General features: G+C 43.1%; 1 protein-coding gene across 2 annotated transcripts in view; it reads right to left on the bottom strand.

Annotated features, from left to right (window-relative positions):
- AP2B1 (adaptor related protein complex 2 subunit beta 1) overlaps nt 1-14,600 on the bottom strand; it is a 662,041-nt gene that overhangs the window by 395,578 nt on the left and 251,863 nt on the right. For both annotated transcript variants that reach the window (XM_078679615.1, XM_078679616.1), the window contains exon 9: nt 4,740-4,835. In XM_078679615.1, the coding sequence (XP_078535741.1) occupies nt 4,740-4,835 (96 nt within the window). The remainder of the gene's footprint in view (nt 1-4,739; nt 4,836-14,600) is intronic.

Below are 14,600 nucleotides of genomic sequence, written 5' to 3'. Positions count from 1 at the left end.
TCAAGAACGGTGGTGAACCAAAGCTGTCTAGTCCACGTGGGAGCCACCAGGATGAGAGTGAGGGATGTCTGCAGAAGCCTCCGAACCACAAACGAAAGTAGTGGGAGAGTCAGAAAAGCGTAGGAAAATATCCTTGACCAGTTCATCCATAGTGCATTGTCCATCGAATGAGAGAACCTGCAGATGAAGTATGGGTATTTGGCGGTTTGGGCAGTGGCGAAGAAGTCTACTTCTGGGAACCCCCAGTGTCAGAGTTAAGGAAATAGGACTTGCAAATTGAGTTCACTCGTGTGAAATTGTTGCCTCATTCTGCTGAGCAGGTCTATCAAGTTGTTGCCCACTCCACTAGTAAATAAATCTTGTGGTGGAGTGTCTACCACCAAATGTCCTGTGCTATCGCGGTTAGCTGTTGTGATTGTGTGCCACCTTGTTTCTGTAAGTGAAAAATGACTGTCATGTTGTCTGTGCAGATGGGCACCACTTTGCATTGAATATGGCAGAAAAAAGCTTTGAGAGTTATCTGCATGGCCCGTAACTCCATGTAGTTTTCACATACCCTAAATGGTTAAGTCCAATAGATGCGACCGCACCCGGTGAAAGAAGCGTCCACTGTGATGGTCAGTGATGGAACTGGGTCCAGAAAGGGCTGGACCTACAACACATTGTTTCTGTTCCACCAACGCAGAGAGCAATGAGTGCTGGCAGAAATCAACACTAGATCCTACCAGAAACCCTCAGCTTGTACCCATTGTGCAGATAAGCATTCCTGGAGCGGACACGTGCAGCCTCGCATGTGTAACTACGGCAATACTGGAGGCCACCATGACAAGGAGACACATGACTGCCCTAACCGCTATTTGACGATCTGGCAATAAAAGGGGCAATAATGACGGGAAAGCTTGAATCAGTGCTTGGCTGAGGCAAGCTTTTCCAGTGACTGAAATAAGAACTGCTCACAAGAAGGGTTGTACATGAAGATGGGACTGGAGTGTGTTGAAAGTGAACCCTAAATCAGGAGTGTGTGTCAAGCACTGTTTGTTTACACTCTCGATGTAAAGGAAAGCATCGATGCAGGTCATCCTAAAATGAGCACTGACCACAGCAAGAAACTGCAGAAACTCGGGCAGTGGGACCCGGAACGGAAGAACTTTGAATTAATTGAAAATGCTGGTCACTAACACGAACTGAAGGTACCAGCGGTGTGCCGGGTGGATGGGTATGTTAAGTAGGCGTCCTTCATTTCAAGTGCGCCCAAGAAATCGCCTTCCTGAGGTAGAAGGATGACATTATGAAGCATGTGGAAGGGCTTCTAGGTGATGTATCAGTTGAGGGGCCTGAGGTTCAGTGTAGTGTCCTGTCCTTTTTGGGGATCAGGAAGTACCAGGAGCACACACTCCTTTGCGGGTTGGTATAGCAGCACATGCTCTATTGCCCCTTTGGGAACGAGTGCCTCTACCTCCTCTTGACGAAGGCACCGATGTTATGAGGAAAGGGTGTATTTGTGGGGAGAGACGTTTGGTGGGGTTGCAGTGAGGTCTAAGCATTAACCCTGCCCTATAATGGCAAGAACCCACTGATTGGAGGTGATTTCTTTCCATTGTGAGAGAAACCCCTGAAGTCTTCACCCTACATGTTCGGTGGATTGGGGGAAAGGGAGAGCAGGTCACTATTTTGAGGAACAGCTCCTTTAGCCGCACCAATCTTTCCTCTATCCCAGAGGTGTTACCCCTGAACCCTCTCCTGGAATATCCCCATGCAGGAGTCTGTTGTTGCTGGTGCCTGTGGTAATAGGTAAATGCCTCGGGGAGGTGCCCTTGGACCCTCCCCCCCCTGTACTCGGACCTCTGAAAGAACTCCGGGGAGAGCCACTAATAGTCCTGGTCATATCCTTTCTTTTTCTTAAAACCTCTAGTCAACTTGTGGTTCGAAGAGGTGCTTCCCATCGAAGGGCAGATAAGTCAGATACTGCTGAACCTCTGGCTTAAGACACAAAGTTAGGTATGGGGCCTAACAAAGTCGTTGGAGTTTATGTCGCACACCGCAGTATCAGTGGTGTTCAGGGCAAACAGGATAGTTCTAGACAATCTTCCCCTCAGAAACGTGCTCATGAATGCATTTCTTATATTGGAAGAAGTTAGAGGAACGCCTCCATCTCGTTCCAGTGGGCCGATCGTAACTGGAGAGCAGCTTGGTGGGGTTAGTGAATGCCAATGAGCTGATGATTAGGCAGAAACTCACTTATTGGCAGCATCAATCTTTCTACTTTCCTTATACAGCAAAGGGGCGATGCCCATGCCGTGGGAATCGACTCCAGATGTATAATGGGTCGGAAGAATAGGTTTTGCACTTTTCATCTACCCTGAGGGTGGCTACCCTGGCCTTTATCGGCTCTATGAATTAATCAAGAGTGGTATCCAACGCCCCCTTTAACATAGGAAGGAGCTATAGGGAGCGCTGGCTGGTGGACAGCATTCCCACAAGCTAGTTTTCATCATCCTAAACCTTGTGCATCTTTGCCTTAAGTGGCAACTCAAAGAAGGCCCTCATGGTAAGAGGTAGTATCAATGGGGGAGGGAGGAATGGAGTACAAGCTGCCCTTGCTCATCAATGTCATACTCGTCCAACCGGTCAACCTCAGGTTCGAATAGAGCCTCACAAGGATGCAATAGATATGTGACACTAACCAGGTCCCCCATATCCCCCACAAGACGACTGTGGTAAACACTCTGGTGAATGATGCAGAGGGGGGCCTGGTGGAGGAGGTGAAACGAAAAGCAGGGGAGGAGGAGAGTAAGGAGGAGAAGGTAGGGAGGAAGAAGATGGGGTCCAGGAGGAAGACGGTTAGGGCCACATCCTGTTTTTTTGGTCTTGGATGGTGGTGCAGGCTCAAAGGCAAGAGTCTCCTCGAAAGTCAGCTGCTTCTTGTGAGGGACAGAGTCCTGTATCTTGGAAGGAGGTTGAGTGACTATCTTGCCGGTTTGCGGGTGAATGAGGATCCATTTATCCCAGGCATTGAGCATCTCCCGTAGGCGCTGCGGGATAGGTTGCTCCTGTTCTTCAGATCCAGTAGAGGATGGGGCTTTGGGTGTGAAGAGCTTTGGAGCTGAAAGTATTTTGTAGACCACTGGTGCAGAGAAGGGTTTTGGTGTCAATGGAGTCTTCAGAGCTTTGGTGGCCTTGGAGGGTGCTTTCAGTGCTGGAGCCGAAAGAACTGCTGGCAATAATGGTGTTGTCCGTGCCAGGGGTCAGGTTTTGGGCTGTGTTTCCGTGTCAAAGGCTGGCTAAGTGTCAGATTTGAGACCTGTTGTCAGTGTCGGCCATTGCATTCTGCCAGCAGCAGACAGGAAATCTGGTGCTTGGCATCGGGCTAGGCAGCCGAGGGCAGTGCTTGGCCGTAGTTTGATAACGGGGAGGATGTGGAGGGAGGAATGTCGTACTCACGGTCGACATCTTCTGTGATTGGGCCTATTGATGTTCCTCTGCTTCAGACTCCAAATGTTAACTCAGCTTCCTGCTGAAGTGTAAGGCTTGCTCATCCGAGTGCCCAGGGTCTTGTTCTTCTTCGACGTCATGGTCTCCGAGTCGGGGGTGTCTTCTCCTTGCAGCTCCATCATAGTTAGCGACCACATTTGTACTGCAAGGTTTTTTTGGAGTGGAAGGCAAGACAGGAGGAGCAGGTGTCCTTGTTGTGTTCCAGAGAGAGACAGACAGGTAGCAGACTGTCTGGAGGTCTGTCTAAGGCTTTTGGAGAGAACCTGAAAGTGATCTTTTCCTTCACGATGTTCACATTCTGGAAAAAGGGAGACGGAGGAGAAGGCCCTAAAAGGGGCGCCGAGTTGAAACTGGTCCTGAACCTGACAAAGGTCATGACAACACCAAAAGTACTGCAGACATTGAATGTTTTCCTAACAGGAATGGAAGGGGAAACCACATCCAACCTAGGTAGCGGGAGAAAAAACACAATTTAACAGTGGAGGCGATGCCCATACGTATTACCAATAATAGGTGGAGTCACAATATTCAGTTACTTGAAACACAAGTCCAAGCCCAACACTTGCTGGCAGAAGTATGCACAGTATGCACAGTATGCACAGCATGTGTATCGACAGCTATATATGCCAGAACAAAAAGGTTTACATGAAAAGTGATCACCGAAATGGTGGTCTGCTGACCATTACAGGCCACCAACCATGAGATGGATTTCAATCATGGTTAGCCGCAATTTGCGGTGTACTACATCGAGAGCCAAAATGTGAATCCGATTACGCTCACTACGATTAGAAATTTTATGTACTGACCTATTAGTACGCAGCTCAGTTTGTAACATTCTTACAGGTCACAATTTGCGATCAGTATTTGGCGACCACTTTATTTTGTTATATATCTTGCCACAAGAAATATAAACATTTCACCACAGCTGCCTGACTGGCATTTTACAGCCGGTCCGCAACAGCAATCCACAGCTCGATTTGGAATTGCAGGCCACAGCAGTATGGATGGTGGAACTCCCTTATTAATGATATAAGGGACTTGTTAATATTTCTTCAGAGAAAGTGGGATAATCAATGTAAAAAGAAGATGACAGTCCGGTGCAAGTTCTTTTTGTCAGCCTTAGACCGCTATCACAATGAATTTCAAAATACAGCGCTGTAATGCAGTTTTAGCAGGTTCTGAGATGGCAATGGGAGGACAACCACTAGCGCCCAATAGGAGGTCTCTGAGGGAATTTGAACACAAACCTCGACTTTGATGGCACAGCGCCCAATCGCTCGTACTGCTTTTCGGACAAAATCCACATCCACCTCAGTAGCATATTCCTTCAGTTCTGCTAGTACCTGGAAAGAGGGTGAGATGAAGAAAATACAGTGTTAGGGCTTTGCCTTCACCATTTCCTTTTATGCACTACAAATCAAATACGACAATGAACAAGCAATGCTCTGGCTAATGAGCTCTTTATCACTCTCAGCCACAGTGATACATCTAGTAATGCTTGTAAAGGATGCCCTTGCTCTGGCATATTGCAGAATAATACAAACTGTACCATGGCTCATTTCTAAAGTTGCTACAGAAGATGATCACACTCAGAAATCTTTAAATCAAACAGAATTCAGAATACTGGAACCGGATTGGCTTTTGAAGTCTGGTATTAGGTAAAGAGTCAAAACTCTGTGACAAAAACTTGTGATGCTGGAGCATGTACACAGTGTGTTGATGGATACAATGTGTTCGAAAATATGGACTGCTTCTCTACAATTATCAGTAGTTTTTCTAATGGGAGCATGCATGAAGACAATGGGAGCATGCATTAAGAAGTTGGGAGCATGGAGCACAATGCTTGGGCAAGGCTGGCCTTTAGTACCAGAAACTAAACACTTAAAGGAGATGAAGTCAGGAGAACCCCCCCTCCCATCCCCAGGAGACAGAGTATTTGGGTGATGGGTAGCAGCCTGCAAGATCGGTCTCCACGGTGCATGGGGAGCCTGGTGAACTGCACCCTACTGCTGTTCAGTACATGCTGATCCCCTGCACCCACCTGCGCTAAATGGTGGGTGTAGGAGTTAGAATGGGGGAATATTTTGAGTGCACCAGCCAGGACTCCCTCTAAACCCCTGCTGAAGGAACTGCACTGGCTTCCCATACGGCAGCGTATCAACTTTAAGATATGCTGCACGGTTCACAAATGTCTTTACGGAGCAAGCCCTAAATATCTGTCTCAATCCCTTGAGCTGTATCAGCCCAGCAGGTCTCTCCGCTCTAGCAACCAAGCCCTTCTAAAGCCCCCTGCAACTAAGAAATACAGACAAGGAGATCGTGCTTTCTCCGCGGTTGGACCTGCTTTATGGAACAAACTTCCCATTGATGTTAGATTGACTACCAACCACCTGTCTTTTAGAAAGACACTAAAGACCCTTCTCTATCAAGAAGCATTCCTGTCTAGTTAACCCCTATGATACACTACCTGTCGTTCTTTAGCTGGCAAAGCGCGGAGATACGCTTACGGGATTGATTCCAGCGCTATAGAAGAAATTAAAATAAAATAAATAAATAAAATAATATATGTGGGATAGGGAGCCCATTCCCCCTGTCGCATCAACACAGGTGGGGGGATTGTGGGGCCCTCCTTGATTTGGACAGATCGTGGGCCCAGTTACACCCAGGTGCTATTGTTCTATGCCCAATATACATTCCTGATGGGGGAGCAATTAATAGGCCCAGGCAGTTGGGAACTGCTAGAAGGCATCAGAATGTTTAGGGCAGAAAAAAGGCAACTATTTAAAAGTGACAATTTCAAAATTGTCATCTAAAATCCAACTTTACAATTAAAGAGATTTTTAAATCACACTTCATGTGAGTGCAAACATGATATTTACACGTTCCCAATCAAATGATTACCCCAATTAAATGTAATACGGTAACCCAATGTTATCCTATGGGAAATAGGTAGGCCTCGGAGTAGTGAAAAATTAATTTCGTTTTTTTTTCACTAGCAGGACATGTAAAACCTAAAAGTACAAGTCCAACTTTTTAAATGCAATGCACCCTGCCCTATAGGCTATTTGGCGCCTTCCCTAGAGATGACTTACATATATTAAAAAACGGAGGTTTAGGCCTGGCAAAAGGTATATTTTGCCAGGTAGATTTGACAGTATAAAACTGCACACAAGCTGAAATGGCAGGCCTAAGACATGCTTTAAAGGGATACTTAAATGGGTGGCACAGTAAGTACTGCAGGCCCACTAGTAGCATTTAATTTACAAACCCTGGGCACATGTAGTACCACTGTACTTGGGATTTATAAGTAATACCACTGTACTAGGGATATATAAGTAAATTAAGTGTGCCAGTTGAGTGTAAGCCAATTTGACTATGTTTTAAGGAGGTAGCACTTTAGCACTGGTTATCTGTGGTAACCTGAAGAGTGGTAAAAGTCAACAAAAACAGGTTTAGAGAGCAGGAAGCGTGAAGTCAAAATGTTTTGGAGGGTGATTCAGCGGAGAGGACCAAGCCCAATATTCAACTTAGGTGGCTTAAACCTCTATGAAAATAGAAGCTCAAAAAAGATCAATAGACACCTTTTTCAAACTAATCGACCACTCAACATTGTACATCAAGTAGCACACCAACACACTTGCCATATCCTCGATCTGGTAGTCTCAACATTACCAACAATCCAATGCAAATCCCCGATACACCTGGCGGGAGTGACCACTTCGCCATTCCTATCTCTCAGCGTCCTAACAAGAAACCAAGGTAAACAAAAAAGGGAATATCAAACCTTTGGATCCTTCTAAAACTTCTCCATGGACAACCTAATGCTTGAATTGACCTGTCTTGCTATCACCTCTATGTCCTAAGCAAACATCCTTCCAAACAACTTCAACACTTTTTTGGAAAACTACAAGGACATCCATACCCAAACTAAAACATGAAGTGTAGGCCAAAGCTTTCAGCAACCTGATACTCAAAATGACCTAGCTGACAAACTCTCCACGAGTAGACAGGAAAGAAATTGGAAGAACAACAGAACTCCCAATGACCTCTTGATACTGAAGTTTCTCTGCATGACACTACAACAGCTCATAACGTCAGCCAGGGCAATGTATTATATCAACACAGAAGAAGACAGCAACGAGAGCAGAACACTTTTCAAGACAATCAAGCACCACATCAACCTCCAGCCAGACCCACTTATTCCTCACTACACAGAAAAGTGCAATGCCTTCAAACACCTCAAGGGAAATGATCCAACAAAATATTGACAACATGAAACCTGCTTCCTCTCTTGCGCACCCCTTTCCAGAAGAATCAGACAATTGCCATCCTTCAAAGCTCTCTCTCTTGCAGATCTCGTCAACATGCTCAACTCCCCTAAAGCCATTTCTTATGAAGATGACATCTTACATTAGTCCTTCATCAAAGCTCTCTCTCCGGACGCTCTCTCATTCATACTCATCATTTTCAATGCCTCCCTCTCTCAAGGCATCTTCCTCTCACTCCTAAAGAAATAAACTAAACCCCGAAAACCCTGCTAATCACTGGCCCATCACTAACCTAATCATTGGCAAGTTCAATGAAAATGTAGTCTAAGCTTCAACTTCACATTAATGCTAACCATCCAACACAAATACTAGTCTGGCTACTTCACACACCATAGACAATACCCTCCTGACCACAGATTAAGATGAAGCCTTGCTTCTGATATTACTAACTCTCAGCTGCCTTCAACATAGTTGACCATTCCACCCTCTTATGCACCCTAGAGTCTTGAATAGGATTCACCACCAAAGCCCTTCACTGGTTCTCCTCCTACCTTTGTAACCAACTCCAGTTTGTTCACATGGAAACCTCCACGTCCCAAAGGATCCCCATTACCTGCGGAGTCCTCTAGGGTTCCTTACTGTTTCCTGCCATCTTCAACCTTTTACATGGAGAAACTTGGTGCCCAATTCACAGATAACAGCATTCAAAACACTAATATCCGATGACACATCACTTTAACTTTACTCTTCACTGCGTCAGACATCCAAAACATCAAAGTCTGCTTGCACTTCATCCAGACCTGGATGTCCAGCGCCTACCCGGAGACCAACCAAGGAACACGTTCTATTATTTGAAAAGACAATTACAAATCTAATATGAACATTGACTGCTTCAAACCTCAACTTTCATTCAATACCATGTCCCTTGGTTTTACTTTAGGAACCAACCTAACCCCAAGGAAAACATTGCAAAAGATGGCGGGGTACCAGCTCTCGTTTAAAAAAAGAGAAAACATTTCTTCCAGAAAGCAAATTCAGAACTGCTGTTAAAAAACTCATACTCTCGCGTTTGGATTGTCGTAATGCCCTCCTCCCCGGCCTCCCAGACTCTGCACTGGTACCCCTTAAAGGCATCCTACAAGCAGTAGCACTATCTCATCCATGGCCAGAAGAAAAGAAAAACATCAGATAACCTCCATCCTGATGGTACTGAATTGGCTTCAGTTTATGGGACAATCCCAATTGATTGAATTCATGAAAACCATTTAGGAATGTGTATAGATGGTTAGTGGCTCCGTAAATTGTAGTGTAGTTATTGGAAGGAAAATTGTCTGAGGATCTATTTTAATTTATTGAAATTATTGAGTAATGTGTTTTATTATTTTTTAACTTCTGCAACTAAGTACTGTCACTATATATATATATATATATATATATATATATATATATATATATATATATATATATATATATATATGGCATTTTGCTGGCTGAATCATATGCACGGAATAAAGCACTGAAAATACTGCACGTATCTGTGGTTTCGTTCCGACGTTGTTTGCCCATGAGGTAATGGAGCGTGATGGATGGCGTCTGTTGAATATATATATATATATATATATTCACAGAAAAAACCATAGGTTATAGACCATATATAGTTAGGAATTAGCATTTACAAAACCTTGAAAATTCACTGAAAAAACCATAGGTTATAGACCATATATAGTTAGGAATTAGCATTTAGAAAACCTTATTTTACTCACACAAAACCATTGAAATTCCATATATAGTTAGTTGCACTAACTATATATCGCGCACCCGCAATCCACTGCTGATGATGTCACATATTACATCATTCATGACATGGTCAGTGACATCACTGATGACATCACTGATGACATCACTGATGACATCTCAAATGACATCACTGATGACAACATCAAGTGATTATGTGTTTCTGTAAAGTTTAAATATGTTTTACATATTGAAGAATGAGTGGATGTATAAGTGTCTGAATGAAGGTTTTAGTAGGTGCGTGATTGACTGTATGAGTGAGTGATTAAATGCGTCTTACTAAATGCACGGGTTAGTGACTAAACTGTCTGAAAGTGTGCATCAGCATGTCTGTTGTTGTGCAAGCTGCTGCATGTGTTGATCAGTAGCTATATAAGTAGCTATATGGGTTATTGATTGGTTGCACAAGTATTTGTATGGGAGACTGAGTGTGTGTATGGCTGGCTGGGAGGTGTGTGACTCTGTGCAGATCAATGTGTACTTGTATCAGTGATTCTATAAGAGAGTAAGTATGTGTTAGTATATGTTTGAAAATGTAAGGTACTCTATGTTTAACTGTGTAGATTAGAAAATGGAACTGTGATTGATTCTTTACAGGACTGACTAGGTGTGTGAGTAACTCCATGGATGAGTGGCAGAGTGTGAGTGTCTGTATAGGTGTATGAGTGCATATGATAGTGTTGTAAAGATGAGTGATTGTATGTATGAATGATTGTATGGGTGAATGAGTGAATGTGTGTGTAGACGTAGGAATCAGTGAGTGCGTATGTAGTAACTAGTATTGGTGTGTCAATGGTTTCAAAAATTATACTCTGTATTTAACACTGGGTGTAACAGAGGTTATATTAAAGTGTGAGGAGATGCATTGTATTGTCACATTAATGATATCGTCATTGATGTGACCATTGATGTCAAATGAGATATCATCAGTGATGTCATTTGAGATGTCATCAGTGATGTCATCAGTGATGTCACTGACCATGTCATGAATGATGTAATATGTGACATCATCAGCAGTGGATTGCGGGTGCGCGATATATAGTTAGTGCAACTAACTATATATGGAATTTCAATGGTTTTGTGTGAGTAAAATAAGGTTTTCTAAATGCTAATTCCTAACTATATATGGTCTATAACCTATGGTTTTTTCAGTGAATTTTCAAGGTTTTGTAAATGCTAATTCCTAACTATATATGGTCTATAACCTATGGTTTTTTCTGTGAATTTCATTGGTTTTTTAACAGCTAATATCTGTAGCTGTAAAATGTATTCTTCTTTAAATCCAAAAAGTTATTTTATATGTTTATGAATAATTTTTTTTTTTTATATTTTTTTTTCTACGTTCCCGCTTCGCGAATCGGGAAGCTTCCCGTTAGCTGACCTTGATGCCGCGAAATAGACCGCGAGCCGGTAAACGTTTCTTTACCGCAAGTGGCGCGTTAGAAAACAACATCGTGACGCCTCCCGTCCGCATGACGGTCCACGTTGTCGCGTGATACGTCATATGACGTGCTACGTTAGCGAACTGGTACGCGAAGCGAGTCGCAAAGCGCAGGTTTCTGGAAGCAAACCGTGAGGCCCTGCAAAGCGCTTAACGTAAACACAGCAAGTCATGTGACTTGGTAATAACACTTTTCATTGGTTCATTTCACTTTTGGTTTCCTAATGATGTAAGACTAGGTCATATAATCTAAAATGAACACTCTTTCCTCACTCTGACTTTCATCATTGTGAGAGAAAGACCCTTTGTGATCACTGAGCAATGGCTTCTTTAGTAGCTTCAGCTGGTGCTTCCCCACCACCTCCACCACATCCAAGGAAGAGTGGACCACCTGCTCAAGTTATAATTCAACAAGAAGAGGAAGAAGAGGAACAGGACGACGAGCACGAAGAGAGGCAGTTTTTGCCTGAGCAGCCCAAGACGTCTCACCGGAAAGAAAACTTCATTTGGCAATTTTTTAAAATTCCCAAAGGTCAGAAAAAAGTAAATGCAAGATACGTAACTTGCCTTATATGTCAAGATAGACTGTCCAGAGGAACCGAGAAAAAATACAGTTTCGGAAACTACACAATGCATCGCCATATGACTAGGTGGCATCCTAACAACTACAGTGCTGCACAGTTTCGGAACGACCTAGATAATCTCCCTATTATGGCCAGAAGATCTGTTGTACCGGAAGTAACGGGACCAGAGGGCAGGGAGATGGTGCCAAATATACAAATGAAATTTGGTGAAGTAAAACACACCTGCGTATTTTGCGATGGATTCATTTCCTACGGAGAAAAAAGCATCACTCTGATCAACAGAGCTATTGACTATCATATGCAAGTTTGTACGAAACGCCCAAAATAATAAATACTTCTTTTTTTGTTTTGTTGCTCCTGTTGAGCCCTTTACAATGAATCGTTTTCATTGCCCCCTCCAAGAAAAACCCAAAAAAATATAAAACCTCAGAAAAATTCAAAAAAAGTAAAAAAATGTTCCGAAAAATAATAAAAAAAATATAAAACAACAAAAACAATAAAAAAAAAAGTTCTTTTCAGAACTACCTCCCCGTTATTAAAAAATTGGTACAATATTTGGAACTGTGCCAACCTCTATTTCTCTTAGTTCGCTTCCCAGTTCGCTCGCCGGTACGCGAACTAGAAGCGAACCAAAAACAGTAAGTATAAGGGAAGGAAACAGACACTTATGTTAAAAGAAAGACAGCTATAGGGGAGTAAACTAGAGATACTATTACCCGTAATCCACTGCTGATGATGTCACATATTACATCATTCATGACATGCTCAGTGACATCATCAGCAGAGGATTGCGGGTTTTTTGGCAACGTGCCTTATCCACGGTTTAATAACGCTGCCTTTTGCTTTATATAAGTTTTCAAATTGTATGAAATATATACCAATAGGTCGTTATGAAACTTTAGGTAGTGCTTTTCTTCATGAGGTCTGGTCGCTTCCATACACATACAGATGTTTCAAAGATGATCAAGAAGTTTATCTGAATGGAGAGGAATGCACTGAGACGCCAGATCATTCACTAATGTGTAGGCACATACAGTTACACGGTTCATGCAACAAACACCGACCAAATATGGCTTGCGTGTTGCAAGGCACGCCAGTTCCTGCTATCATCCCCACGTTCAAGTTGTTGGAAAATGGTAGTTATTTGATGGTCAATAATGAAGATTGTTCTGAGTTAATTGAAAAGGGTCTGCACCTCTGTACGGGTGTTCGCTATGTGAAGCACGAAAGTTTCACGGGCCGAACTCAAGGCCACCTCTCTCTGAGACAAAAGAGCTCTTATTCTTGCCATGCCGTTGAAATCTGTCCCAAGGTTGGTATTTGTGGCCAGATTGAAAACTCCCTATGTTCATGTGTGGGAGGAAATAGAACATTTCTGCAGCAAATAACCCGTTCACTTACTGTTACGATAAAAGGAATACTTTTAATTCAGATTTGCCTTTCAATTTCAGCAAGATGGTTCCGACTATCTTTAACGCATCCTCCACAAAGACCCTGGCGCACTTTTTTAAAGTTGTTACCAGTGGTCTCGTGACTTCATTTGAGAAAATCTTTGGAGTCATCCCTGCTTCCTTTCATTCTATTTTCTCCACTCTGGTTCGTGGATTGGCATTTTTACTTGCATTACCAGCGGACGCTCTTGTGCTTTTTTACATTTTTAAATATGGATGTCCCTCCTATGCAACCTCCCACCCTGCAGCTGCTGACACTGTTCCGCAATCGCATGCTAGAATATTATGGCACAATGCCGTTGGCGATATTAAGCACGGCATATGGATTATCTTTTCGATTCTCCTACTTCACCTGTGTCCAGCCTGTATTTCACTGCCTGACCTGTGATTTCGATTGGGCCATTGATTTGTGTCTCTGCGGACCGGTTTCTCCTGACGTCGACTTTAATCAGCTGATGACTCCTATCATTACTCACGAGTTGGTTTGTCCTGGCGAAAGGATTATGGCTGTGGCATTGATGCATGGACTACTTGGTCCCTGGAATTTACTGGCGGCAGCACAGTCTTTCTTGGAACAGAGCTTTCTTGAAAACCCACCGAGCTGTCCTCTGATGGTGATAGAGGATCCGGTGCTGGGAGAGCACGTATGTTCTTTTCCGCTTTTAAATTGGATGGCTGAACTGTTTTCGGATGAAGACGGTGACTTCCTATTGGAGGCTGTTGCAGCTTATTTTGCATACACAGTTATGTCATAGACCTTTTTCATGTTTGATATGCTGAGTACTAGCATTTCATTGACAATTCATTGACTTATTTGTCAAGTTTTTATTATTTACCTTGCCTATTGGCTTAAGACTCGATAAAGTACTTGGCTGTTTTATTTTTCTTTAGCATTACATTTTCCTAGTTTTTAATGCTTTACCTTGCGGACCGTCCACATATAAACTTGCAATCTACTCTCATGAGATGGCACTTCTATTATCTTATTCAGTTCGTTTCCGGATCATGGGGAGGTGTCATCTAGGTCCTGGATATCTTTACACCGTGTTAAGTTAGCATGGGCTCATTACCGGTTTAAACGCCATTTTTCCTTTTTTGCAACTTCTGCACACGACACTTAGTTGTTGCTTTAGCTTTCCACCTAGTAGTTCAACGTGGTTTACATGAGAATAATATGTTATTGCTCTACTATCTGCTTTGCTTGTTAAACTATATCTGTACAGCGAGTGCTAAAGTTTCAAGAACAACACGATACAGAATTGTTATGAGGTCTGATCTCCACGACTTCATACTCATAACATAAGTGCAACTTCTGCCAATTCTGGGCATGAGGCGGGTTTTATATTGCTTTGCCGAACACACATACACAACAGTTGATGCGGTTCACATGAAGAGAGAGCTGGTGTATGCTGATGTGATTCCTTCAAATCTAAGACACTAAAGTATGGGCACGCCCTAAACCAACACAAAGAGACCTTCTTAGCAAATAATATAATATGTGTATTAGGGAGGGTGAGATATAAGCAGCCGCGGGCCGTGGAGGGAGTTACGGTGAGGCAGGGAGGCGGGG

The sequence above is a fragment of the Lissotriton helveticus genome, chromosome 3_1 (assembly GCF_964261635.1).
Source record: "Lissotriton helveticus chromosome 3_1, aLisHel1.1, whole genome shotgun sequence".
Taxonomy (NCBI): Eukaryota; Metazoa; Chordata; class Amphibia; order Caudata; family Salamandridae; genus Lissotriton; species Lissotriton helveticus.
The sequence above is the reverse complement of the archived record's forward strand: the minus strand, read 5'-3'. Positions and strand labels throughout refer to the sequence as shown.